Genomic DNA, 27,505 nt, shown 5'->3' on the forward strand with positions numbered 1-27,505 from the left:
TGGGCGCCCTTCCGACTTGTCATTCCCGAAAAAGACAGAGAACTGCGACGCTTCCGACTGTCGCCTGAGGAATTAGTCCGACCTCGCTTCTCCTTCGCCTCGGCCTGGTTGTTGGAGGCTTGGATTGGTTCCTTGGGCTGATGGTTGTGTCGCTAGCGGTTTCTACTGCTACCGGAATGCAGTCTCCTGCTTTCGCGCGTTCTGCCTTGCCTCCAGCGACGGCTGATCATGATGTTGAGGCTCCGCCGTCTGCGTCGCCTTTGGCGACCGCAAATCTCGATGGTCCGTCCATGCTTCCGCCTGGCGCCGCCACGCCGGCCGCGCCGGCAGACTCTGAATGCGCCGCCGCGCTCGCGCAGATTGTCGATGTTGTGGCCGCTGCTGGTGAAGACAGCGATGCTGACTCCGGTCTTGACGAAGAGATGGTGCGTGTGTGGGAAGAATTAGAGCTCACCAGTCGCTCTCCCGGTCTTGGCTCTCCAGATTCGGGCTCGGCGTCCCCGGCGCTGCCAGCGCCGCGTGAGGTTGTTGCTTCGGCTGGTGGTTTTTCTCCACCTACGCGCCTCCAGGAGTTGGTCTTCATGCTCGATGTGGAAGGGTTGTCTGTCGAGGAGGCGATAGCTGCTGAGCCTGCGCTTGGGGCGACCTTTGAGGCCTCGCCTCAAGATGAATCCGGGCTTTTCGATGATAGTGACGACGATGAAGGCCTGCCTCAGGTTGACCGCTTGCGCTTGCGTCGCGGTGACGAGACTTCGACGTGGCATCCGATGCCGCTTCCTCCGGCGCCCAAAACACCATCCGTCGAACAACCGCAAGAACCACTACGACCCGAAGAAGCCTTGGGATTACAACACTGAGGTTAACATCGTCCGTGCCTTGGATGTCAGGGGCAAGGCTCCGCACCGTGGCTACTTGGTGGAATGGGAAGGCAATCCGCTACAGCTAAGCTGGGTCTGGATGGAGCAGCTCGACAAACCGTCGACGCGCTACATGATGAGGATGGTGGACGCTCGGAAGGAATCGGGAGACAAGCGCACCTTCTGTTATTGGTACTCGGAGCGTGATTCCGCGTCGGAGGCTGGTACTTGTTTCATGGATGCTTTCCGCTCGGCCTTGTACTATCTCGGACAGCCGGATCTAGTCACAATGGAGATGTGGGATGCGTATGAAGACACGCGACCTGAAGCCATCCAGTACGGTGTGTCTCGCGACGACGTGACGGAGTTCTTCAAAGTTCTGCAGCGCAAGAGTGTGCCACTGAACTACGACGTCCTTCACCGAAACGCTCTTCCAGAGTCAAGTGCCAACATCACGACGCTCCAAGGGGTTTGCCGCAAACAAGCACCCGGTGTTTACGTCGTCAGCGCTGGCCGCCATGATGTCGGGCACTGCTTTGTCGTGGTTAGCCGTGGTCCGGAGAAGCAACTTCTGGCTCTTGACAATTTCAATGCCCGCAAGAACCCGCCGGTGGACGTTCATCCTCTGAGTTACTAGCAGTGGATTCAGCACGTGAAATGGATGGCGCAAGTGGAGCTGCAACCAGGATACAAGTGTCGCCACGGCAAGCGCAAGTCGAAGACGCAGAAAAAGCGGGAGAAGCGCATGAAGCAGCAGGTTCTGCAACAAGAGGGGATGTAATACGGGAATACATGTAGGCCTTTGAGCCCCCCTTCAGTTGATCCTGCTTCACCGTTTTCGACGCTTCTTTCGCCGTGCAGATTCAAATTCTGCGATGAGATCTGGGACTTGCGACAAGTTCTCCACTGGTTCCCAGGTTTGTTTCTCCTCGCCCACCCACTCCACAAGATATTGGATCCGCCGTTTTCGCGTTCGCTTTCCACGTAATGCCTTGACGATCTGGCCAATGCTGCCGTCCGCTAAGATTACGTCGCTTGGCCTCGACAAGCGAGTCAGCTCCTTGTACGGCTTCAATGACGCAGTGTTGAAGACGGGATGCAGTTTGTTGCCAGCCTGTATGTTGAGCTCGTATGCGTGGTTATGAATCTTCCGCACCACGGTGTACGGTCCAATCCACTTGGGTCCGAACTTGGTGGAGTTGGGCAAGCCGGAGTGCTTCGGGTTCAGATTCTGCGTGCTCAAGTATACCCTGTCACCAACTTCGAAGATCTGCTCAACACGGTTTCGGTCGTAGACGTCGCGAATCCGTTCTCGGGCCTGAGCTAACGCTTCGCGACAGCGTAAGAGAATCGCCGCCTGTCGCTCGTGAAACTCTGCTCCGCGGCGACTCTTGGGGACACTCTCAAGTTGCTCGGATGCAAGTTGAAGTGGATTCAGCGGAATGTAGCCCAGATCGGCTTCGAACGGCGCAAGGTTCGTGCTGGAGTTGACAGTTGAGTTGACAGCGAACTCAGCGTTGGCGAGATGGACGTCCCAATCATCTTGAAGTGGACCGACGAAGCACCGAAGATACTCTTCCAAGGTTCGGTTCATGCGCTCCGTTTGTCCGTCACCTTGAGCGCGATGTGCAACGGTCATGCTTAGCTTCGTCCCGATGGACTTGAAGACATGCTGCCAGAAGGCGGACACGAACTTCCTGTCGCGGTCGGAGACGATATTCGTCGGCATGCCGTGTAACTTCCAGATGTTGTCGATGAAGAGTCGAGCAACACCTTCGGCGTTCACCTTCTTGGTGATTGGCACGAAATGACACCGCTTGGTCAACCGATCGACGACGACCCAGATAGAGTCGATGCCCCGCTCCGTTCGCGGCAGATCAGTGATGAAGTCCATGGAGATGGATCTCCAACGCTCGTCTGGAATACTGAGTGGCTCGAGCAACCCAGGAGGTTTCGTCAACCGCGGCTTGTTCCTCCGACAAGGCTCGCAGTCGGCGACAAACTTCTGGATGGACTTCAACATCTTTGGCCAGTACCAATGGCGCGCCAGTGTCAAGTACGTACGTTCCGCACCGGGATGGCCTCCGTAGTTGGTGTCGTGACACTCGCTGATAATTGTCTGTCGCAACTTCACATCGTTGGGCACGACAATCCGTGGAGCGTCATCTGCAGGCGTTTGATACCACAGTAACCCGTTCGCTTCGGAGTAGCAGCGGTATTTCTTGTGCTGCTGGTGTTCGCGCTTTGGTTTTGAGTCGGATTTGCGTCGCTTGATTGCTGTCAAGATTGCTTGGACATCACGATCTTTCTTGTACGCTTTCTTGATGCGCGTAATCAGCTCCGAGTCACCCGTTACTTCGCTGATCGCGAGGCTGAAGGATGTGTCGTCGAAGCTGGTCACCCGTAAGTCGTGGAAGAACTTCGTCTCCGGTTGTAAGTCTGACCTTCGACTTAACGCGTCTGCGATGCCATTCTTCGCACCGGGAAGGTACGGGAACGTCGGCTGGTATTCCGCAAGGATGTCGTACCAGCGAGCGAGTCGACGGTTGGCCATCTTCTGGGTGAACAGTCCTTCGAGACTTTTGTGATCTGTCTCGACGATGGGTGGTTTGTCCAGGCAGTAGATCCGAAACGCTGCCAGCGCATGAACGATCGCTAGTAGCTCCTGCTGCTGAGCCAGATAGTTGAGCTCTGCCGACTTCATCTTCCGGCTTGTGTACGCTATCGGGCGCTCAACTCTGTCCACCACTTGAAAAAGGACTCCACCGACAGCAAACTTGCTTGCCTCGGTACGCAGATGCATGGGGCTGCTGAAATCCGGCAAGTGCAATACTGGCGGGTTGCACAGTCGCCGCATCAACTCCTTGAAGTTCTTCAGCTGCTCGTCGCTGAGATGAATCTTGGCGTTCCGCTTGTTCTTCTTCTTCAAGAGCGCAAACATGGAGGCTGTCAGAGATGCGTACTCTGGACAGAATCGCTGGACGTAACCTGTCAAGCCAAGGAAGCTGTGAAGCTCTTCTTGCGTCCGTGGTACAGGCCAGTCCTTGATGGTCTGCACCTTGTCTGGATCCATCCGAACTCCATTTCGCCCTACGAAATCTCCGAGACACGGGATCTCGTCGGAGCAGAAGACACACTTGGACAGCTTGACGTACAACTTGTTATCACGCAAGATGTCAAGTGTTTTCCGCAGTGCGTTCAGATGGTCCTCGATCTTCGGTGACTTGGTGAAAACATAGATTCATCGTAGAACGACTTCGTGTTCTTCAAGTCTCGATAGAGCTTCGATGTCAATCTGTGCATCGTTGCTGGCGCGTTGCAAACTCGCATTGGAAGAACGAGATACTCCCAGAGACCGTTCGGCGCTTGGAATGCGGTAAACTTGATGTCTTCTTCCCGCATGCGCACTTGGTAGTACGCGGACATCAGGTCCATCGTGGAGAACCAGTACGCACCGGACATGGCGTCAAGGATGTCTCCCTTCCTCGTCATCGGGATACTTTGACGCACGGTGTTCGAATTCAAGTACCGGTAGTCGTGAACAATTCTCCAGCCAACTGGTTTCCGGACACAGAATGTTGGGGCTGCGTGGGGACTGATGCTTGGTCGAATGAGCTTGTTTTTCACCATGTCTTCGACCCAGCGCACGATTTCACGCTGCTGCTCCGGCGACTGTCGCCACTGCTGCCGGCACATCGCCATATTTGGATCCTTCACATCGATCCGGTGTTCGATGTCACGCTTCTCTGGTAAACCTTCGGGTAGTTCTGGACGAAACACGTTGTCCTTATACTCCATGAGAAGATTGAAAGCTGGATTCTCTCGGAAGGTGTCCCAGTCTGTCTCCAGATAGCGTTGTGCTTTCGCACTCCCAACGTTGTCGGGCTGATCTCGGCGTTGCAGTGAACGTGCAACTTGCTTGATCGTCTCGTTCGACAGCACCAACATGAAGTCAGGCTCGTCGCTCGTCTTGGTCTTGATTCTCAGGAACTTCCGCAACTTCTTGCGCGTGATGTATTTGGTCTGTACACCACTCTCGTCGACAACTCCCATCGTGAACATCTCCACGGCGTTGTCTCCACCCCTGATACTGCTGCTTCCATCAGCCTCGACTGCAGTACTCTCGCGCTCAGACGTCGCAACGTCGTCGTCTCCAGCTAAACTCTTGCCAGCTTGCGCGTCATCATGTCGTCCGCGGACAACACTTGGGGATTTCTTCTGCACTACGTCACCAACAGCTTCAATCGTGAGCTTCACATCCGTTTCCAGCGCGGCACCTCGACAGGAATCGGGTCTTTTCGCCGACAGGTCTTTCGCCTCGACAGATCTCCGAAGCCCGGAGGTAATCACCGGTCCGCCTTCCTCGATCGGCTCACAGGTCTTCCCTGTTCGCTTCCAGTGCAGAGTCCTCGTTCTCGTTCCTTCGATTCGTCGACCTCTCCAGTCAATACGTGGTTGCATGTCTTCGAAGAATGGTATTCCAAGAATGCAATCGAATTCGTCTGGAATCGGGTAGACGACTGCCACACACTTGTAGGCGTCGTCCAGCCTCGAGACCAGAATCTCTATCAGCAGAATTTCAAGCTCCGCCTCGACAATTTGGTTGTCTCCCAGTTTGACACGAATGTTCTTGTCGCTGAACTTGGTTGTCTGAAGCCGGTGCTTCTCGACCCAACGCTTGGATACGTAGATCGTGGTGGCTCCACAGTCCAACAACATGCTTCGTGTCGCGAGACACTTGTCACCAACACTGATTTCACCTGTTACGGAGAACAGTGGACGTGCCTTGTAGACCAGAGGGTTTTCGCACAGAACGTTCAAGTTGATATTCTCAATCTTTGGTGTCCCGGTTACGCTCTCGCCCACGCCAGGACCCTCATTCACTGACGTGGTTGCTCGTTTCCCTGCTTCTCTTGCTCCTTCTTCCATAGGAAGCAGTTGGCCTTGATGTGGCCAGGCTTCTTGCAGTGATAGCAGATGCGGCCTTCAGTACGCTTGGAGTCAGACCTCGGCTTGAACCGTCCCTTGCCGCGGAAAGGTTTCCCTTTGAACGGCTTGTCTTGCTTGGGAGCTTGATCAGCGAAGATCTTCCTCTTGTCTTGGCGGGACTGGCGGTCGCGCACGTCGTCCACAAAGTGCGTAACTTCGTACTTGATCGCCAGGTCCATAGCTGCGCTCAGCGTCTCTGGGTTCTCGAGCTTGACGTAGCTACGGGTACGAGGCTTGAGACCGTTTGCGTAGCTTAGCACCTGGTCAAGTGCACTCATGCCCTCAACTCGGAAGATAAGAGCAGAGTACTCGCCGTTGTAGGTCTCGATGTCCGCCGTTTGCTTGAGTCGCTGCAGCTTCTCTCGCAAGACGGCCTGGTAGTTCGAAGCTTCGAAGTGTTGGAGCACATGCTCACGGAAAATCCCCCACGTGTGCTCCTCACTTCTCGTCGTCGATGACCAGTGCAGGGACCATCCTGAGGCCGGCTTTTCCATCGCCGACCCGGCGATACCCGCGCTCGCGTCTTCGATTTGGATTCCGTTGATGCGACAGGCGTTCTCGATCTGGAACTGCCATTCGCGAACGTCTTCCCCCCGCTTGCCGGTGAACTTGGGCAGATTGGCGGGCACTCGCGTGCGCTCTGCCATCGCTTGATTCAGCCGGTCGATCTCGGCTCGTAGCTGGGCGTTCGTCGGCATGGGCTTCTTGTAGTCAGGTTGCTGGGACCAACAAGTGCTACCAGTTTAACAGGAAGAAGTGCTGTCTTGGGGGAGGGCGTGCGGAACTAAGAGTGCCGCCCCCGCAGTTCAGGCGGATGGAAGCTTCGCGAAGCCTCCACAGCCGCCCTACATCTGCATATCTATTTTAACTTGGTTTCACTATACCTACGGTGAGTCGTACCTATACTGACCTCCTATTCGCTTACCTTTCTACCAATCAGATACAGTCGGATCGCCTATCGGTATATTTTCACCCCTGATAGCTGCGAACCCCGGACCACCAGTCCCCGAATTGGCACATCTGCACAATCGGGATTTTCCTACCGCGTCCCACGCGCGGACAGAACGTCTGGCGTCTGTGCCAGCAGGACTTGGAGTATCAGGAGTCGCTCGTCCGTGCTGGCAGTTCCTTCATCTTGCAAATATTGGTCATCGAGTTCACAGCATTGTCGGCGCAGATCTGCTGCCTTGAAAAAACCGTAGAGAGACCGGGGCAGCGTCACCTACTGTTCCAATTCGGCGTTGTAGCCAACCACTTAAGACGGGTAGTGATTTATTTTTGTGATGAGTTCTCGGTATGTGGTCCTGTAGTGGTAGTTGTCAAAATGCAGGCGTGAGAGAAACTTCTGGGTAAGTGATCGAGCGTGAAATGGAAAGTGAGCGAACAACGAAGACATCATAGCAAACGGTGAAGTCATACTCTTTCTATCAAACCGATTGATGTTTAGCGCTAAGACCATGCACCCACCCCGGTAATTTATTTCTCTATCGATAGATTCTGATCGGTTAACGTAAATTCTCGGCTCAGGTCGCTCGAATGCATCTTTTTGAGGTGCTCCACGCAACCTGACGCCACAGGTAACATTTATTAATATTTAAAATATGATCTTAATCGGGGTATGCGACTTCTGTTTTCCCACTGTACTCTTCCTTAACTTATTGTTTGTATGAAATCTTCCAGATACTGCTAGATGTCGATGAATCAAGTTGGTCAGGTATGGGATGAGGGATTAATCAGACCAGGGATTCCAATCGCTCCTTAACTCTGAAATAAATTTCAGAGAACACGGAAACTGCTATAAGAGATAGGGAATGCCGGTGAGGTTTAACTAGCTGCGGGTAACTTTTTGCCGACTCTTGACTAGTTCCCTTATTGAAGTTGACAAAGGGGATAGGAAAGTTAAACTAACCCTTTAATGGGGCCTCTCGCTTGGAGCTTTCGTCGGCGTGCTCGGCTTGAAAGGCACTACAGACACACGCCCAACTGTCTTATCGCCAGGATGGCGGTCGGTAAATGCGCTGAGTGAGCCTCACAGTGGAATACGCCCTCTTTTCCGGCTAAGTAGGCTCACAACTTGGAGCCTCGTGAAAGTTTTCAGTAAAAATGAATTAGTTCAATTATGAAATCCTTCATTGACTAGTATGATGCTTGAATGATCGATACGCAGTTGCCTAAGATATTCCCCACCTGCACGCACAGTGCGGCAGTTCCGACGCAGCTACAGCCGATGGAAGGGAAACCAAAAAGTACAGCAGCCGATTATCGTGCACTGTGCATGATACCCACTCTGAGCTGGGTTGTTGGAGTATATCTGCGCGAAACGTTGGCTGATCAGCCTATGTATGCTCTTTCCCACTTCCGAATTCTTCCGTGACGTGAGCTCCTGTCCGCTGGTTGCTGTCCGTGACTATGGTTGCCCTGCTGTTCGCCGCCATGGGTGTTGCCTTCTGGGTCACGGTTGAGGCTTATTGTGTACCAATTTGAAGAAGCGGCCTTGTGTTGCTCGCAGAGTAGAAGGCTCAAGAAACGAGTAGTTACGAGCAGGCAGCAAAGACTACCTGTGAGGCAGTCGGTGTTTTGTGGAATGAGCTCAAAGCTCCCGTTAGTTCTTTTCTGCTCTCTGTAGTCCTTCTTTCCTAACTGCCGGATGTGGTGGTCAACCTCTTTCATAGGACAGCCCCACCACGTGGGAAAACCTCCAGCACTCTGTGCCTTCACAGGATAAACGACCCACGCTCGCACTCCAACGTTGGGATCAATACACATCAATCCTCCACATTTGAAATCCAACTGCTCAGAACTCGAGCTGCTTTCGGGTGCGTGCGTCGTTGCAATTCGAGAATACAGGTAATGGCGTGTTTACGTTTGTCATTATGTTTGCTTGTGCGCTACACGATTCAGTCGAGTACAGACCGCAAGTGGCCTGCTTTAGAAACTCTACCCGCATAGATTGTTGGGTCATGCGCGGATTGGTTTGTCACAAGGAAGACCATCTTCTGCGGCAAGCTGTTCGCCGTGTGAAATACTACTTCAATCGTAGACCAAGTTGTAGCTTTTATTACTAGGCTGGCATCCCTGCCGTACATCCACAACGAAATCATCTTCGTGACGGTCGATAGTGTGCTCGCCAAAGACCTCGAGAAGAACGTGGCGCTGCGTTGCATTTGTATTAGCACACCGATTCTCCACTGAAATCTCTGAAGATCTCATCGTTGCGAGAAGAGCTTGAAGTAAATGGACGTGGCGGCAATTTGAAGGGAGTAAGCCGTGTAGCCTAGCACACTTAAGCCTTAACCCCTTCCTTCCCAACGGTTGTACCGTAGATCATAAGGGGTGTATAGCTCCTGTCAGTTTTTTCGCAGCGTCTCTGTTATGTTGGAGGGTACAACATAAGAAAATTTTAATCTTGAAATTTGTATGTACGTACTGTCACTGCATACCCATAATGAAATCAAGATAATAGGTTGTGAAAAATGGTCATTTGCACAGGTCTAGGTGTCGCTCAGAGAGATTCGGTTGAAGATGATATAGATTGGACTTGTCATCCACCTCGACCCCAGTGGCCGCCGTCCACTCACCACTCATTTCAGAAAACACCGCGCCGAGAGCAAGATGGTCGGCGAGTCAGGCAAGACACCACGCTACGAGCTTACAGCGCGGGAGCGGCAGCTCTGCCTGGAAGGGCTGCTGAGTGAACGGCACGCGCGCCGTGTCCGCCGCGCGGAGGAGAAGGACGCGGAAGGAGGCGGCAAGACGAAGCGGGCGAATAAGGCAACGAGGAAGAGGGCTGCCAAGCACACGACGGCGGCGATGGAGACGGCACTGTCCAAGGAAACACCCGGCGCTATGGCGGCAGCGGTGGGCGTGTCGATGGCTGCCGCCGAAGCGAAGGAGACGGCGCAGAACGATGAACCCGCGCGTGTCGCGGACGAGACCAAGGAGACGGCAGGCAGCGAGGAGGCGACGGCGGAGCCTGTCGTGGAGGAGGTGCTGTCAGACATACTGGCTGCTGTTGCTGATGCAGGCGTCGCTGCTGCCGAACGGACCCACCTCCCGTTGGGAACTCGCGCAAGCTACGCCGAGCGCTTCTGCAAGAAGAGAGCGCAGACGAGGATGGCGCTTCGGGTGACGACGGCGCTTCGGACGGCGATAGCGCTTCGGACGACGACGGCGCATCAGATGTCGAGAGGGCTTCGGCTGGCGGTAGCGCATCGGTGGACATCCCGCTTGTGCCTCTGTCGTGTGTTGTCGACGGTGATGCGAACATGATGTCCGCGGGGCCGATGTATGTACGTGCTTGAACTCCGACGAGGACATGGACCTCGAGGAGGAGCCCGAAGACGAAGACGAGTGGAGTGATGACGAGGAGGAGGAGTGGGAGGGCGATTGGGACATCAGCGACCTCACGGACGAGGAGGAAGAAGACGGAGGGGGGAGCTGTCTGAGTCTATCTGCAACTCAGTCGCTCAGAGCAAGAAGGCGATCGCCATGATGCGGACGCACGGGTGGGAGTATGGTAAGTTATGTTGTTCATATCCAATATAATTGCATGGACGTGTTCGGTGTATCCAACATAAAGGTGAACATAACTAACTTCTGTATTGTTCGTTTTAGACCCAGCCAAGTTCGGCCCAGACCCCACTTACAAGGACTTGTACGATGGGCCGTACGGACGGAGTGACCGTGTGATGGACGTGGGGGACGATCCGTTAGCGCTACTGTTCTACTTTATGCCGCCGAAGTTGTGGACGCAGATGGCCAACGAAAGCGACATGTACCACACGCAGTCGATTTCACAGAGACCGAGGGCAATTCGTTCGCAGCAGCGACGCGCCGGCGTGCAAGTGGAAGATTTGGGCGAGCTTCGGCGTCGGCTTGCGCGGGTGCCGGAGATCCAGTCATGGAAGGTTCTCACCGTGATGGGGCTGCTTATCGCACGCATGCTGATGCCCATTCGGAAAGGTATTGCGGCGCACTGGTCGACGAAGCCAGTTGGGGCGCTCCCTTCCAACCGGTTCTACCTATTCATGCCCAAGAATCGGTTCTTTCACGTGATGGGTTACCTCCACTTCTCGAACAACAAGTCGCCAAGGGCAAGCATCGATTGCGCGTGGAAGATTCGGCCGGTGGTGGACGTGCTGCAGCGAACCTTTGCTCGTGGGTATCGCGTGCCCCCAGTGATCAGCTTCGATGAAGCCACACTACCTTCTCGCTCTCGCTACAATCCGACGCGTCAATTCAACAAGGACAAGCCCCACAAGTGGGGCACGATGGTGTTCGTCGCGGCGTGTGCTAAAACGTCGTATTGTCTGAGGTATGTGACTGAAGCTGAGGAAGGTTAGCCTTCTTCAGCTTTTTTTTGGCTGAAGTGCTTATGTTGGCCCCAAGTCAACATAAGTACCTTTGATTCATCGCTTTGGTTCACCATAAGCTGACATAATCTTGCTGTACTACAGAATCGAAATCTACTGCGGAGCGAAGACCCATCTACAGATGCCAGCGCCCAAAGACAACAACACCGGTGAAGCTGCGGTTCTGAGAATGAATGCGCTTTGCCCGCCCTCGACGACGTCACCGTGGCGTATAGTAGTCACGGATCGCTTCTACACGTCGGTCAAGCTAGCGCTAGAGCTGCTGCACCGACGCCTGTACTTGACCGGCACCATCCAGACGGATCGATCGGGCTATGCAAATGGCGTTGCGACTAAGAAGGAGGTGAAGCAAGTGAAGAAGCAGAAGATTGTTTTGCCTCCGCAAGGAACGATCAAGCTTGCTCAAAACAAGCGTTTCCCGCAGATTACTGCGGCAATGTGGATCGATCGCACCCCAGTTCACATGCTATCCAGTGGCGGAAGTCGCCGGACGACCACAGTCTGTAAGTGATGCCGTTGTATTGATCATGTTATCCGTACTGATCTAATCTGTTATCTGTATTCTAGTGCGGTGCATCCGTGGCTTTATGCAATCGGTGCCTGTTCCGGAGTTGATCCACGATTATCATCGATCGATGGGGGGCGTCGATGTCCACGACCAGCTCCGGTTGCAGCGGTACAATGTGCAGCTCATCTACAAGACTAGGAAGTACTACAAGACCTTGTTCTTGAGGCTGTTCGATATGGCCCTGGTGAACGCGTTTATAGTGTTTCGCCACCACAAGAGGGTACCGACCAGTGAAGCACTACGCATTCTTCGAGGCGCTGATGGCCCAATTGCTCGCGGTGAACAGCAAGGAGGCATTCGATGCTATCGCGGTACGTTATGATGGAGGTATCAACATACGCGGTCTTGGGGTCTAACCTTATGTATATTATGTTGACGCATTCTAACAGAACGCGACAACAGCGCGTGAACGGGCAGCGGCTTCTCCAGTGCGAGAGGGTATTCCGCAAACTCCCACAGCAACTGAGCCGGCTGCCGACAACAGCGGCCCCCGCCTCGAAGGAAACCGAGACACGGTGGATAACGAGCAAGGTCACAAGAAGCGCCAGCGCTTGTGCAAGGTGTGTGCGTTGTTCAAGATGAAACCGAGGAAGTACACCAAGTACTTCTGTCCGGAGTGCTCGACAGGGAACCGCAGGTACGTGCACTCGAGACCTCCTGTCAACCACTTTATACTAACACTGCTTTTTACAGGAGGTACTTCTGCAACGTTGGGCGGGGCAGGGAGAAAACCTGTTTCACTATCTGGCACAATGACTGGAACAATGGCAACGACATTCCGCGCAGCCTGCTACGGGGGCACAAGCTCCGGGACCGTCCACCTGCAGCACGCCCTGGCAAGAAGCGCCGGCGCACGTCTGGCGCTGAGACCGGCGAAGGCAACGCCGGCTCCGACGACAGCGTGGCCGACACTGAAGTGTGGGCTAGCATGGTCGATCCGACGACGGGTTGGCGATCGTGGAAGTGTAGGCTGTAGCAATTGCATGTTCTGACTTTGCATTTATTGAAAAAGCAATCAGTTGACGCACAATATCCTTCGTTCTCTTTTGTGATACATCCGTGCAGCAGCACGTGTGCAATGCTCAGAGATAGGGCTATCCAGATAAACAGTACAGTGCATATGTTGCCTTCTCCATCATAAGCGCACCACCACTAAGGTATTGAGTCAACGTTAGGCCTGTAATGTTGGATATGCCACGTTCTTAATCTGATACAAGTTTGAACTATCCAGGCAGCATAGTCGTGCAAAAAATCCAGTCTATACAAATTCCTATATTATCTTATGCTATACCGTAGATCATAAGGGTAAAAATATACCCCTACATTTTTTCCGGGAAGTAAGGGGTTAAGTGAGCTAGTTGTGGACGCAAACACCTAACAAATCGAATTTCTTTTCGACTCCTCTGGCCCCCGTAATTAGCTTGCGAGTGGCTCACATACTTGAACGTGAGGTAGATATCTGTCTGCACGACAAGCCAAATTACGACAAACCCTCGTTGGTCTTTTGACCGCCTACGTTGTTAGGATTATTTTAATGTTAAGTAATTCAAAATACCTCATCATCATCCCAAGCCCCACCATGAAGTTGGACTTGCGCTCCGGCCGGAAGCCGTAGATGCTTTCGATGCAGTACGCCACCGTCATGTTCGTAGTCGTGTTGCCGGAAGTCACCACGATGATGTCTTGGTTGTCGCCGACAGGGCTGCCAAAATTAAATTATTGAACCAATGCATTGATTTTAATGACTAATTCTGAGGTAAACAATTGTCTGCGCCGTTGCTGCAAGCATTTGTGACGTGCTTGTGGCACATATGTTAGGTAAATGTATTACATTTTCCTGTATAACATATGATGATGATGATGAGGTATATTGGATAACTGACATTAATTTGAATCCTAACAACCCTATAGCCGATATTTTACCTTCAGCCGCTCCTCTCTCTAGTCGGCAGCTTACGCTTCGGTGCTGTTTACTTCCATAGCCCACTCCGCGTAGTCCCGTCACTTGAGATTATGCGGGCGAGGCTTGGTAGTCGAGTGTTGGTTAGGAAGGAAATCTGAAAGTGAATTAGAATGAGTTAGGCCAAACTAACGATCATATCCTAGCCTCCTATGCTTAAACATGAATCGTACCAACGCACACCTCCTACTTCCAAGTATTAGAGGCCGGGGATCAAAAGTAAATGTTGCAGATCGTATCCAGAAAGGCAACTTCAACTTGCCAATCAGAAGTGTCAAATCTTGGGGCTCCGCCAATCAGATCCCAGTATTCCACCACGTGTACCACAATTGCCAACCATCAGCAACAACTTCACAGCAAGCACGTGCCTCGATACGGAGACACACAATTAGACTGCGAAGTGTACAATCGCAACACCCCCACTCAATTAGCGGTCTACCTGAGCATCTCAGTGATGTTACTGCGCTCGAGTAGATAGCTTCGAGTCTTTGTCGAGTGCCCCTTGGTCTTGAAATCAGCGAGCTGGTTCTTGGACTCAACGTAGTCGAGCTCCACAACACCACTCGTGATCTTCTCGCGGGTGAAGTGGAAGCGGATGTCGATGGTCCGAGGTCCTTGATGCGAAACTTGTCCGCGATGCCTGCCTTCACCGAGTCAATGATGGTCCGCTGGCGAGATGCAATCAGCATGTCATCGACGTAGAGACACACCACGCACTCGTCGTCGCCAGCACCTCTCGTGTAGACACACGGGTCGGCATCGGCAGCCCGAAATCCCATGCTCTTGAGAAGCGCGTCGATCGTCCCGTTCCATACGCGAGACGCTTGCTTGAGTCCATACAAACTCTGCAGTAGCAGACAGACGACGTCATCTTCACCTTGAGCTTCAGCCAAATCCAGCAGTTCTCGAAGTCCTTCAGGCAACACCATGCAGATCTCCTCTGCGAGCTTTCCATACAAAAACGCAGTGTCGATGTCACGCTGGTCAATCTCCATTCCGTCAGCGCAGCACTCCGCGAGTTTGCACGGATAGAGTTCAGGTACACCACCGGTGAGTAGGTCTCCTCGTAGTCGATCCCATGTCGCTGCGAGTATCCCTTGGCAACGAGACGAGCCTTGTACCGAACGACTCTCCCCGTCTCATCGCACTTCAACGCGAACACCCAGCGACAGCCAATCGCGCGCTGGTATTTGGGCTTGGGCACCAAGTTCCATGTCTTGTTGGTCATCAGCGACTTGAGCTCACTTGCAATCGCTGCCTTCCATTGGGCACGACCCTCACTCGTAATCGCCTCTTGATACGACCTTGGCACCACCTCGGTTGCAGCCATCAGCATTCCTCCGTGGATGGCAAGCTGGTTGTCATCCGACTTGGCGCGACCTTGGTCCACCTTCTGATGCTTCGTCCTGATCTCGGACAGCGCAACGACTTGTTTCTTGCGAGCTCCGGGCTCCTCAGGATCGTTGGTTTCTTCAATGTGACGAGCACGCGACCGAGTAATCATCGGATGGGTAGTGTACGGAACGATTGCTCCACCTGTCGTCACGTCATTCGGTGACATAGTCGGGCCGCCAACTTCAGCTTCAGTCGAAACGTCGCGAACAGGCACCAGTGCAGGTACTCGTTCCAAGCTTCGGTCCGTGGCAATCGGTTCTTCATCGTCGTCGATCTCCAGACGTGTCATCAGGTGGTCGCGTTTAGGTGTCTCCATGAACTTCACAGTGCGCACGATTTGCACCTTCCCGTCGCCACGTTGAGAACGCGGTATCCCTTCACACCAGAGGTCCGCCAATACCATAAAATTGTATTGCCAGCAGCATGACTCCATAATAAAGATTTCAATATAGCGGCAAGCAATAGTAAATATTGCCGTAATATATATTATATTGTTAGTTATTTCTTCGTGTTCTTCTAACTCTCGCTCTTCTACCACTACTTCCCCTAGGCACGCCTATCTCGATAAAATCTCTGCGATCCACAGGCCAAAACACGCCGAGCTCCTCCTCTTCAAAACGCGCAATGGCATCTTGTGGTAAATCTGACGCTGGCTGCCAAGTAGGACGGGGGTATCCAACCCAGCTCACAAAGTAGTAGTCGTTGCCATCCAGATCAGTCTTTTTTCATAAATAAACTCAAGGGTGTATACATTTGGCCCTTCAATGTCGGAGCTGACACTCTCTGGCGAAGTTGAGTCGCTTACAACAGCATTCGTAGGGGCACTTGGCGCACCGACGCTAGCCCCTACTATTTTCGCCAATGTTGGCCGGCGGGCTGGCTGACGAGTACGACTGGTACTTGAACGCTTTGAGTCGGCCAGCTTGCCAATATGTGCGAGGCGCTTGTTTTTCTTGGGCATCACGGTTCAAGAGGGATAGTGATGGCCCAAGGGAAACAAGCGCATAGACTATAAATTTAATGTTGAAGTGCATTGCCGCTATAAATTGTAGCCAGCAAAAGTGCGATGACTATAATTAATATAGAATTGGTTCTAACAATAAGTGACCGCACATTACCTTAAAATTGATCATGCGGTATATCTATCTATTTAAAGAGATAAATAAGCGCATATACATGCAACGAGGCATACCAACTCTAGATAAATCGCATCTTCTTCGTCAATATTTGCATGTTGACTCCGGGGAAATCTGCATCGTAGCAGCGAATATTTGGCATATACATGTATGATTCGTTTTAGATCTTAAGTTTCTTCCAATTTTCGCAATGAATATTAAAAAGTATCACTAAAATAATGGCAAGGTAAAGATCGCACTTTCGTTAACTGGATTACGATCTAAAGGGTTTCCTCAGCTCTAACGCTAGCAACCGTCGTAACATCCCACATGGTGCGGTTGACGCGAAGGAACGCGAGCTGTTAGATGGTGCGAAGTTCACACCATCTTCGTACCCCAGGAATCGATACTTGAACGCCTTTGCATCCAGCTTCCAACGCTTCTCGTCGGCGATGGGAGCGTACCCGAGTGTACCAAACACCTTCATGTTCTTGAGTTGGGGCTTGGCTCGGTGCACGATATCGTGGGGTGTCTTCACGGTCACCGAATTCGGGATCCGATTCATGATCCACGCAGCCGTGTTGACGGATTCCGCCCACCACTTCTTGTCGATTCCTTCATGGTAGAGCATGCAGCGCGCCATCTTCACCAAACTTCTGTTCATGCGCTCAGCCAATCCATTCTGCTGAGGCGTGTGCGGCACCGTCTTCTCATGCTTGATGCCGCTGCGGCCGAGGTAGGCCTTGAACTCCTTGCCTGTGCACTTGCCGCCATTGTCCGAACGCAGGCGCTTGATCGGCTTGCCCGTTGCGTTCTCCATTGCTGCCTTGAAGATCTTGAACTTTGACAGCACCTCCGATTTCGCTTTCATGAAGTACACCGTCACGTGTGTCGAGTAATCATCGATGAAGGTCACTGCGTATGTGCAGCCTCCAGGTCTCTTGGTCTGCATTGGACCCATGACGTCCGTGTGTACCAAGTCGAGTACACCTGCGCTCTTGACCAAGTTGTCAGGGTGACGTGGGAAGTCGTCAGCGCGCATCTTCCCCATGCAACATCCAGCGCACACGTTATCCGTCGACACGTCGCCTGCAATGTGCGGTACCCCATCAGCCATCCTCAACAGCTGTTCGTAGCGCTTGTACAGGATGTGGCCGAGACGGGCGTGCACGACGGCCCATGGCTCCTTACGAGATGTCGTCGCCGCACGACACAACTCGTCCCCCACTGTCTTCAGCTTGTAGAAATTTCCACAGCGCTTTGCCTCCATCACCGTCAGGCTGCCAAAGCGAAAGACACATTTGTCCTTGCTGAATTGTGCGCCGATGTCCTTCTCGGCCAGCTTCGACACCGAGATGAGGCTCCCATCAACTTCCGGGATGTACAAAACATCCGACAATTTGACGGACGTCCCGTTCATTAGCTTCAATCAGACGGTGCCCTTTGCAACTGCTTCGATTTTCGTGCCGTCCGCGATCGTGATGCGGGCCGGCATCCTCAGCTCCTTCATGGACACGAACTTGTCCCGGACGCTGGTCATGTGCGAGCTGGCACCAGAGTCCACAAGTCACTCCGACTTCGCCATTGCACCCGTAGCCGTAAACGCGAAGTCTGACGCTTCCTGCGCGACTTGTCTACGTCCCTCATCGGCCTTCTTCTTGCGGCACTCTTGTTGTTTGTGCCCGAGCTTCTTGCAGTAGAAGCACTTCCCGGAGAACCCGCGCTTGCGGACTCCTTCTTCGTTGCGAATGCCTTCTCCCGAGCCGATGTCGAATCCTCCGAGACTTCAACACCAGACAGAGCTTGGATCGCGTACGCCAACGTCATGTTCGGCGTGTTCTCGAGTACGGTGCTGACCATCCGGTACTCGTCCGTTAAACTGCCCAGCAGCAGCACGAGTTGGCGAGTCTCGTCCAGAGCTTCACCAATTGTCTCCATTTGCAGCACTAGCTCCTCGAACCGGTCCATATGTGCCGCGAACCGCGTCCCGGGGTCCATCTTGAAGTTGTGCAACTTCTTGGTCACGACGAGCCGATTCTTGAGAGTGTTCCGGTTGAACTGCTCCTCAAGCAGGCGCCACGATTCTGCAGCGGTTGTCGCTCCACGGAAGTAGACTTGGTATGTGAATCACACCAAGGACCTTCAGATCGTCGGTCTTCCATTGTAACGTGGAGCGGTCACTCAGCTGGTCGAACTCTGTCTTGACGATGTGGGCCAGCAGTCTCTTGCGCGACAGCATCATCCGTATGTTGAACTCCTCGTGGAAGTAGTTGGCTTCCACGAGCTTCACGGTGTCTGCGTAGCTTTGGCTCATAACCACTTGAGATTATGCGGGCGAGGCTTGGTAGTCGAGTGTTGGTTAGGAAGGAAATCTGAAAGTGAATTAGAATGAGTTAGGCCAAACTAACGATCATATCCTAGCCTCCTATGCTTAAACATGAATCGTACCAACGCACACCTCCTACTTCCAAGTATTAGAGGCCGGGGATCAAAAGTAAATGTTGCAGATCGTATCCAGAAAGGCAACTTCAACTTGCCAATCAGAAGTGTCAAATCTTGGGGCTCCGCCAATCAGATCCCAGTATTCCACCACGTGTACCACAATTGCCAACCATCAGCAACAACTTCACAGCAAGCACGTGCCTCGATACGGAGACACACAATTAGACTGCGAAGTGTACAATCGCAACACCGTCGTGCCAGTTGCGCTATTCGATGGAAGTTTGCACTGAAAGCCTCACTGTGTAAGATGCTCGTTTGTTCTGTTTCGGTCGCCAACTGTGCTAAGCTGCGGGAGCTTGCGTTGGCGGTTCTGGGCAGCAAGGTCCATGACGCCGCCCTGACTTTGTCTGCTAGCTGCCGGTACTTGTTAAACCATATTCGTAGCCTTGTGGACTTCGGGGGCGTTCTGGCAGCCAGCGCCCTTATCAGCAGGGCATTGTCTCCAGGAATGTGAATCCGTTTCTGCTTCTGTATCTTTGCCTCGCTGAGAACATGAAAAATCGCCACGAAAGCTGCGGTATTCAACGTGCATTTGGGAGATAACTTTATAACATGTGGTAATGTATCACAAACACGCCACAAGTGGGCATTAAAACGCAGGAAGTGAAAACTGTCCACGTGTAAGCGCAACCGGCTCTTCTACTCAAGTAGCTTGCGCGCACATACATGTACATGGTAACTGAGAGAGCCACCATTTTAAGTGCGCCAAGCTACTGATCATGTAGGCCTCAAGAGATGAGTCAAACCTAGCTAAGTGTGATGATGACATGCATAGCTTGCCAATCGCATCCGCAACAAGCATATCCAACCCGCAGCAGGACTAGTGGTGTGCTCGCTGAGCAACCATATTGGGGCAGATCCGAGCGGGCATCATGTTCGGGAAGACAGGCAAGACACGAAAGAATTAATGCTGGGTTGCTAAAGTAATCTGTATCCAGCACCTGCACCTACAGCTCCCCCTAGGCTTCCGTAACGGCAGGAGAGAGCGCTCACAAACTAGCTAAGGTAGTTCGCATTGCATTTTGCATCTAAGCTGATAAGTACACGTTGGTTTAGTGGGAGTCCCAGCTGCCAAGGATCGAGACCACGTCACACTAAGCAGTTTTGATTGTTCTGATCGTGTTGGTCTCTTTTTGTGTTAGCTGTACCGTACCGTGTGCATCCCCCATAAACGCTGCATCATTACCACTACAAGGTGCCAGCATGGCTGTATACAGCACTCCGCGATCCTATAAGATGGAAGGAAACCGAGTTACCACAACTCGGTAAGAGGGTCACCATTTTATGGACAAGGGCTGGTATCGTTTTCATTCATGCTACATGTTGGCGGGAGCACTTATCCCATTCGGTTGATAGGATTCTTTTAAGTAATCCAATATACCTCATCATCATCGGGAGCACTTATCCCGACCACGTGGTCGGGATATCCTGATTACCGGATAGTCAAAACGCGACCGATACTTGAGCACGCCCATCGATCGATGTTGATCCGAGCTTCGTAGGTGGTGGGGTTAGCCTATGAGGTTGAGTTCGAGATAGATAAGGAGAGCAAAAGTACATTCGTCTGTGGCGTGAACGCTTCGTCGACTACAACAGTTTGGTGCTACATACGTTCCCTAGCTTCTGTTCGGGAACGCGTAACAACCACGCGCATCGGAGCCACCCCAGTGGGTCAAAGCATTCTACCAGTAAGAAGGAAGCCACTAGAGTGGCATCACTACTTCATGCACTGACGTAAGCTTCTCTTAGGAATCCTCCTCATTGTTTGGTTGCGCTAAAACCGGTGTGTATTCGAAGCAGAACTTCTAAAAGCTGATGGTAGTTGTGTAGGAGATACGTAGTTAGCTTGATCAAGGCATCTATGCCTACATGTACAGGAATTACTGCAGTCTTCTGTATGTCGGCTCGACCGACAAGGTAAACCACATCTCGATCTTATCTTTGTCGTACATCGAAGATTGCAGCTCCAGAGGCTTCGAGTGTTCTTCCTAACTGCTTCAATAACTATGGCATTTATGAATTGTAGTCACAACTCTGTATTGGTCCGCGTTCACAGGTAGTAGCGATCACACTAATGGGAAAGTCTGGCATAGTTGCGACCTTTTCAACTTGGAATTCAAGGACAGTACGATCAGGAATCGTCTCGGGCGAGATACACTGATGATCGCGCCGATGCGCTCAAAACGCAATACTACGTCAAGTAGTTAACCAATTTGAGGGTATGTGGACGAAAGGGGGGCGATTCACTCACTTCTAGAACATTGATAATTCAGAGAAGTGTATCCAAACCTGAGAAAGCAATCTAAACACAAATAAACAACTGCTGCTAGCGTAGATTCTATTAGAGAGGAAACAAACCCACAAATCAACCAGGTAAACCTGGAAGGCGGCATCAACTCTAAGCGTAACATTGATCGACGAGCGCGTCAGCGCGAGCATCAAGCATCAAGAAGCACAACGCAGGGGTTTGAAGGCAGACCTCTCTACCCCTGAATAGATTTTTAGCATAAAGTTGTCGCGTAACGAAAGTGGCAACACCAGGTCTGCCTTCGCTTGGTATCTGTAGCCCCCACTGACACAGGCGCCTGCATTACCATCGATCTTCTGCTGCAATCTATTTGAATTCGAATTTGTTGCGGTTTAAACGGCTAACTACATCCGATGCCGCGCACTACTGCAGCTTCGCCTACGGATCACGGGCCTCCAGGGCACGTGCCCGCGGTAGTAGCCCAAACACACGGGTATAAACCAACCAAATGCCACTAGGGCATTCGACCGAGATATACCCCTACGATATGAAAAGAGATATGCTCATTTTCGCGCTTCGTCGGTTCGGAGTCCACCACCTCGACGCGTCCCCAACACGTTGTTCACCCTTGTTCCTTCTTGTCCTTCTCTTCCCTCTCGTTCTTTCGTCAATAGAGCGGTCACCTCTGCGCCGCGCTCGTCGGAATTCGATCCCGACGCCACGATTGCCTCACAAGGTAGCGTGACCAGCAGTCTGCACTCTTTCCGCTGTCTTGCGCTTCGTCGTCACCAATACACCCTGTTTTTCGTTTCTGTTTCGCCTACCGTCTTGATCAGCCTGTTGTGCCAGGAGGTCGACACCCTTCGTCGACCCTGGCCACCTTGAAGATGCCATTGTCGTCATCTTGCTCCTTCCTGGGCTCCCGAGGGAGGATTTTTCTGCTGCAATCTAGTATTTTTATCTATCGAAGCAGGGGCGGAGCCAGGGCCAAAATGGGGGGGCATGCGGCCCCCCCCCCATTTTTCGGCGAAGGGGTTTCGATTTTTTTTAATTAGACGGCACATGCATGAAGTTCACACTGTTCCTCCGCTTAGTTGATAATAACATGGAACGAAAGAGGAAGCAGCCGGCAATCACGACCTTCTTTGTGAAGAAGCCCCGTCAAGAGCCCGAAGACTTTGACAAGGCCCGCAGTATTGAATCAGATCCTGGGCCACGACCCCAACCTGTAATGCTGCGCGAAAAACAAGAGCAAGCAGCGTTGGAATGGTGCTCGCTCAACAAAATTCCTGATAGAGCCGAAGAATGTTTCGCTGGAGACTTTGTTAGGCGGGATCCTGCTCACAGACCACCAAATTTATTTTTCGTTAAGCAACTGATTGCCGATCCTCAGCTACTGCGTGACGTTATACAATCCTACGTCCGCCTCGGTCCTTACCAACCGCAACTCAAGCAATATCCGGCCCGTGACATCGGTGGATGCATGCGTGCTTGCTTTTCGGGCCCAGTGGTTTGAAAAAAATCATGGCTCGAATAATCTCCTTCGACGGACGCGGTGTATTGCTTATGCTGCTACCTCAGCCGAGAAGTAATAACGCAGCAAAGCGAGCTCACAGTGTATGCACAACCTACAACGGGCTATAGGAACTGGAAAAAGACCACTACAAAAAACGGATTTGCAAAACATGTTGGGACAAAATCCAGCTCGAAGCACCACTCAGCTCTGATCGATTTCGACAATCGGAGATCCTGTCAGAATGACGTTGGTGTGGCTCTGAATTCTCAAAAGATTAGTGAACGACAACAAAACCGGGAGCGTCTAACTTATTCTGGAGATCTGCCTTCTCCTAGCAAAACAGGAAATTGCATTTTGGGGCAGCGACGATAAGGTATACGAGCGGTTTAATTTTTATGTAAGAAATGACAACACTGGACTAACGTTTTGTTTTACTATGCACAGGATACGTCACAAAATAATGGCAATTTTCTTGAGATTGTTCAGTCATGGCACAGCACACGCCATCGTTTTCTCGCGCAATGTCCTTAGCTGGGGAAAACGCTGTGTACACATCGCCACAAATTCAACGTGAACTGATCAAATGTGCGGCTGATGTTGTTCGAAAGCATATTATGGAGGTCGAGATTGCAGATGGATATTTTTCTGTTCTGGTGGATGAAGCAAGCTGCATGGCGAAGAAAGAGCACATGGCTTTCGTAATTCTTTTTGTGTGCGCTGCAACGGGGACTATTAGATAAAGATTTTTTGGAATTGTCCATGTTCGCGATACGAATGCGGAGATACTGTACGATGGTTTGATAACGCAGTTAGAGATGTGGGGATTGCTTTTGGCGAACTGTAGAGGCCAGAGATATGATGGTGCGTCCAACATGTCGGGTGATTTTACTGGTCTTCAGCGACGTCTACACTCCCAGTGTCCTTACGCCTACTATGTTCACTGTTTCGCGCATCGACTTAATCCCGTCCTTGTTGCAGTGACTATGAACACGGTCTCGGTGGTGCAATGCTTCGACACCGTGCAAGGGATTCACACTACTGTAAGTGCTTCGTGTAAAAGGAAAGATCAACTCGCTGTGGAATTGGAAAAAATGCTTGATCAAGGGCATCTAGAATCTGGTAGAGGCTTAAATCAACCAACTTCTACCGAGGGTTTTAGCAAAACAAGGTGGAATTGCCACATTCGCGCGTTAAGAAAAGTCAAGATGCTTTGGGCCCCAATTACTAGTGGGTTAGAGCGTGTAGTGGGCGATGGTGTGAACCCCCACAAACGCGCTGAGGCGTCAGGAATTTTAGAGAAGATGTGGACTTTCGACTTCGTATTTCATATGGAGATTCTCACTGCAGTTTTGAAAAAAACACAAATCGGCTGTCCCAATTTTTGCAGAAAGATGACGTCAATATCGTGTCAGCTGTGAATATGACGAAGCAGGTATCCAAAGAAATAAAAGAAATGCTCGATGATAGTTCTATGACTGGGAACTCGCCAAGTTTTGAATCGATTTGGAACTCATCGGTCAACTTTTGCAAATCAATACAAGTTGACGACACCCCTCTCATTCCTGACAAAAATGACGTGTGGAAACGACGCGTAATGAGAAATCAGGGGGGGGCAGGGCTGGAATTCCAGGAGCGGACTCATCCAGGGATGATGTCCAGCCTTCACAAGAAGCTCACTATCGTGACGAAGTATATAACTGTATCCTTCGTGACCTGATTTATGAAATGGATTCACGATTTAGTGGAGAAGTCCTTAGTCTCATGGAATTGTGCGGATCGCTCAGTCCACGTGATAATTTCAAGAATTGGAGCGCTACTAAAATAGTTGAGCTGGCTAAAACATTTTATCCCGATGATTTCACCGATGAGCTGGACGACCTTCGAGAAGAGGCCACTCGGTTTCGCAATTTGGCAAAGATCGACAAAAGGTTCCAAAAATTGAAGACAACGCAACAACTATGCATCCAACTCGTCGGGACCGATAACAACGAGTTCCCGACCTTGCACCGAATTATTAACTTGGTGTGTGTGCTGCCTGAAACAACTGCTACTACGGAGAGGTCTTTCTCAGTCATGAAAAGAATTAAGACGCGGCTTAGAACAACAATGGGAGATCTTTGGATGTCAAACCTGATGGTTTTGGCTAACGAGCGTGATCTTACAAACAGCATCGACAAAGACTCGGTCCTCGAAAAGTTTAAAGGGATGACAAAAAGAAGAATCGAAATGTAGGTTGTGGATTTTACTTTAAAAAGATCTATGCCCCCCCATTTTTTAAGGCTGGCTCCGCCTCTGTATCTAAGGCATTACCAGCAAACTTCGAGCGCACCGGCGCGATCATCCGTGCGACGCATTAACAACAACACTTTTTGACTATCTGGTGGTAATGGATATCCGACCACGTGGGATAAGTGCTCCCCATGTAACCTTTTGGAGGGCCCAGTGCGGCACCGGGGTCACACCGGTTTCAGGACAATGTACCAGTTAGGTGTCAAGAGGGTCACCTTTTGACTTGACGTACCACGGATATAATCCTATTTGGTCTGCGATAGCAGCACTAACGTTGCTTCCTATCCCAGTATTAAGATTCAATCTGTTCAACTTAATAGATCTACAGTTCCGAGTCGTAAGCGATGCCTCATCCTAATGATATCATCACTTCAACGGGGAGAGGGGGTTTCTGTTGCGGCTTCAAATAATCAGATACAAGCAGCTTTATTGCTATCCCAGAAATATTTTTTGTTAGATTAATGACAAGGTATTGGTTGCTGCATAAACAAGTAGGTCGTGAAGAACCACCTTATCGTTATTTCCTCAGTAAATGAAGATTTTCACGAGTGGAGCAGTGAAAATAGCTTTTTAGAAGGAAGGCAGGAAGTTGAAACCAACGCAGATGAAGACGTAGAGCAGCGTTAGTTTCAGACTTCCTTTACAGCGCTCACAGCTTAAGAAAAGCGACCCTTCGGCTCTCTGCATTCGCCTCGGCAACATGCCGCGTCTAACGTCGTGATCGCCACTGCATCTCCTGCCTGAGGACGTAGCGGCAGGCGCCTTCCCTCTGCCATTCTACGCCCGAGTCGTCGGTATAGAGGGGGAGAAGGTCAAGTTCCGAAGCTTTGACGGGGAAAAAGGAGCGCTTTCGCGGTCCGTCGCCGCTCGCCGAACAGTCACGTTAGCGGTCGTGAACAAGATGGGGAGGGTGTCGTTGCTTCGCCGGCCAGTGGCCGTCACCACAGGAGATCCGGAGCCCAAGACTTTCCACGAGGTGACAGTCGAGTCCGACGGTACCAAATACCGTTGCTTAAGTCGACGCGATCAAGGTGGTGGCGCCTGTGGTGTCTCTACTTCTGCAGCGTGTCGCGCTCGACACGAGCGAGTGGAGTTCTGCGGACGTCAACAACATGCAGACGGCCATACTATCGAGGGTATTGGGAGAAGGGAATAACGAGGGAAGCCGGTCTATCAGCTGTATACTTAGTGGACTGATCGACGACCAGAATCACCCCGAGTCGTTTGCGATCTGCAAGTGGGTGGATCCTCAGTCGGGATCAGAGACACAATTTCCTCTCCAACACGTGGTCGACTACGCCTTCTACATCGACGGTGAAGCCGTTGGCGCGCCGGCGGCACTTGGCGAATCGTTTTGACGCGCACACGACGAATATGTGGTGTCCACCGGTACACAAGAGGTACAACGCCAATCTGGCAATACAGAGTCATGTGAACTTTTCGACCCCTTCAACGATGATGACGACGGTTTTCCAGATGCATCGGACCCGATTTCCAGACCGGTTCCGGTCACTGTGCAAGCAGCAGGATCAAAACGCAGCCAATCCTTCCATGGTACCAGTGAGGAAGTTGCTGAGCCTCCATACCAAAGACGCCGAACCACAGAGGCCACTGATTCTCTCCACAAGGATGCCCTGATTGTAGCGAGGCTAAGTCACGACCCCGAACTACTCGACCGTTTCCTGAACTTCCGTGAGCAGTCCAGGACTCAAGCGTCCGGTGCATCAGCAGATGATGAAGAAAAACAACCGCTACCACCATTGGCGTCGCCGTTCAAGGCCAAGAGTACGACCAAGAAGTCCAAGTATGCGTTTTCGCCACAGCGAGAGCGCCAGGAAGTTCACGACAAGCTAACATCGGAGCGCCACAGAGGTAAGGACCCTGATACTTATGTGCATAGTCAGATCCGATCCGGTGCCCTGCTTTGCAAGTCTCTCCCAGGCGTGTTGACTCGCGCGTACGACTACCAGTTTGGCATTGAAGGTCTCTCGATAATGCACTTCAGCTTCATGGACAGAAAGAAACGTATGGAGTGGATAGACTCGGGCAGTGCCAATTTCTCGAACGTTTCGGCGACAGCGGACTTTGAACCAGCTCCAGCAGCCACCAGCATCAACGACGTTGTTGGTGCGGTGCGCGTTTTCCAGGTGTTCGCGCGCGAATACTGCGTCACTAGCGCGATTGAGCTGGCGGATGCCATCATTGGATTTATTGAGGCCAAGATTATGGCTCTGCGCTGGGAACCGGAGGACGTACCGGCCATTGTTTACTGGGTGAACGACGTTCTCGAAAGCTACCGAAATGCAGTCGCGTCTTCGGATAAAGATCCGGGTGCTATTCGACTTCGATGCACGCTGGATGACCCCTTCTGCGTGAAATATTGCAAGAAGTCCAAGAACGGCAAATTCAGCAATTAGAACAGAAGAGATCAACGAGTAGAGCACCCTTTGGCACGGTCGAAGCAACGCACGCCATCCTGGGCCGTTCCGCCTCGGCGAGACAGCGAGGAAAAAGGAAAGCACACGGCCCCATTCCGCCCAAAGTGCTGCAAAAACTGCCGAAGCAGAATGACACGCAGGGAGGAAGTCGCCGGCTCTGCATGTGGTTTCTATCGAATGCAGGGTGTGATGCCGATCTTGATGAAGGAGCTCACGACGGCCGGGCCCAATTTGTTTTGAAAACGCTAGACGCCTT

General features: G+C 51.8%; 9 protein-coding genes across 9 annotated transcripts; 5 read left to right on the forward strand and 4 right to left on the reverse strand.

Moving 5' to 3' along the window:
- Positions 1-176: 176 nt before the first annotated feature.
- Positions 177-1,638, forward strand: PHYSODRAFT_338429 (hypothetical protein; the record flags this gene model as incomplete). The annotated part of the gene is made up of 3 exons (XM_009536229.1): positions 177-716; positions 817-1,467; positions 1,498-1,638. The coding sequence occupies 3 exons, from the start codon at positions 177-179 to the stop codon at positions 1,636-1,638; spliced, it is 1,332 nt and encodes a 443-aa protein (XP_009534524.1).
- Positions 1,639-2,494: 856 nt separating this feature from the next.
- PHYSODRAFT_522437 (hypothetical protein) lies at positions 2,495-2,947 on the forward strand (the record flags this gene model as incomplete). Its single annotated transcript, XM_009536230.1, has 3 exons — positions 2,495-2,650; positions 2,702-2,826; positions 2,908-2,947. The coding sequence occupies 3 exons, from the start codon at positions 2,495-2,497 to the stop codon at positions 2,945-2,947; spliced, it is 321 nt and encodes a 106-aa protein (XP_009534525.1).
- Positions 2,948-5,737: 2,790 nt separating this feature from the next.
- PHYSODRAFT_522711 (hypothetical protein) lies at positions 5,738-6,544 on the reverse strand (the record flags this gene model as incomplete). Its single annotated transcript, XM_009536231.1, has 1 exon — positions 5,738-6,544. One exon carries the CDS (start codon positions 6,542-6,544, stop codon positions 5,738-5,740), a length of 807 nt encoding a protein of 268 aa, XP_009534526.1.
- Positions 6,545-10,905: 4,361 nt separating this feature from the next.
- On the reverse strand, positions 10,906-11,064 carry PHYSODRAFT_523000 (hypothetical protein; the record flags this gene model as incomplete). Its single annotated transcript, XM_009536232.1, has 1 exon — positions 10,906-11,064. A coding segment is annotated over one exon (159 nt), but the record flags the coding sequence as incomplete, so codon positions are not given.
- A 1,398-nt stretch (positions 11,065-12,462) lies between these two features.
- PHYSODRAFT_522500 (hypothetical protein) lies at positions 12,463-12,762 on the forward strand (the record flags this gene model as incomplete). The annotated part of the gene is made up of 1 exon (XM_009536233.1): positions 12,463-12,762. A coding segment is annotated over one exon (300 nt), but the record flags the coding sequence as incomplete, so codon positions are not given.
- Positions 12,763-13,213: 451 nt separating this feature from the next.
- Positions 13,214-13,493, reverse strand: PHYSODRAFT_372061 (hypothetical protein; the record flags this gene model as incomplete). Its single annotated transcript, XM_009536234.1, has 2 exons — positions 13,214-13,298; positions 13,378-13,493. Coding segments are annotated over 2 exons (201 nt in total), but the record flags the coding sequence as incomplete, so codon positions are not given.
- A 1,950-nt stretch (positions 13,494-15,443) lies between these two features.
- PHYSODRAFT_523854 (hypothetical protein) lies at positions 15,444-16,882 on the forward strand (the record flags this gene model as incomplete). The annotated part of the gene is made up of 2 exons (XM_009536235.1): positions 15,444-15,498; positions 16,623-16,882. Coding segments are annotated over 2 exons (315 nt in total), but the record flags the coding sequence as incomplete, so codon positions are not given.
- A 2,122-nt stretch (positions 16,883-19,004) lies between these two features.
- Positions 19,005-19,214, reverse strand: PHYSODRAFT_434448 (hypothetical protein; the record flags this gene model as incomplete). Its single annotated transcript, XM_009536236.1, has 1 exon — positions 19,005-19,214. A coding segment is annotated over one exon (210 nt), but the record flags the coding sequence as incomplete, so codon positions are not given.
- A 6,498-nt stretch (positions 19,215-25,712) lies between these two features.
- On the forward strand, positions 25,713-27,228 carry PHYSODRAFT_338434 (hypothetical protein; the record flags this gene model as incomplete). Its single annotated transcript, XM_009536237.1, has 5 exons — positions 25,713-25,793; positions 25,876-25,947; positions 26,020-26,125; positions 26,237-26,683; positions 26,753-27,228. The coding sequence occupies 5 exons, from the start codon at positions 25,713-25,715 to the stop codon at positions 27,226-27,228; spliced, it is 1,182 nt and encodes a 393-aa protein (XP_009534532.1).
- Between the last annotated feature and the right edge of the window lie 277 nt (positions 27,229-27,505).

This window comes from Phytophthora sojae (assembly GCF_000149755.1).
Source record: "Phytophthora sojae unplaced genomic scaffold PHYSOscaffold_9, whole genome shotgun sequence".
NCBI classification, from domain to species: Eukaryota; Oomycota; class Peronosporomycetes; order Peronosporales; family Peronosporaceae; genus Phytophthora; species Phytophthora sojae.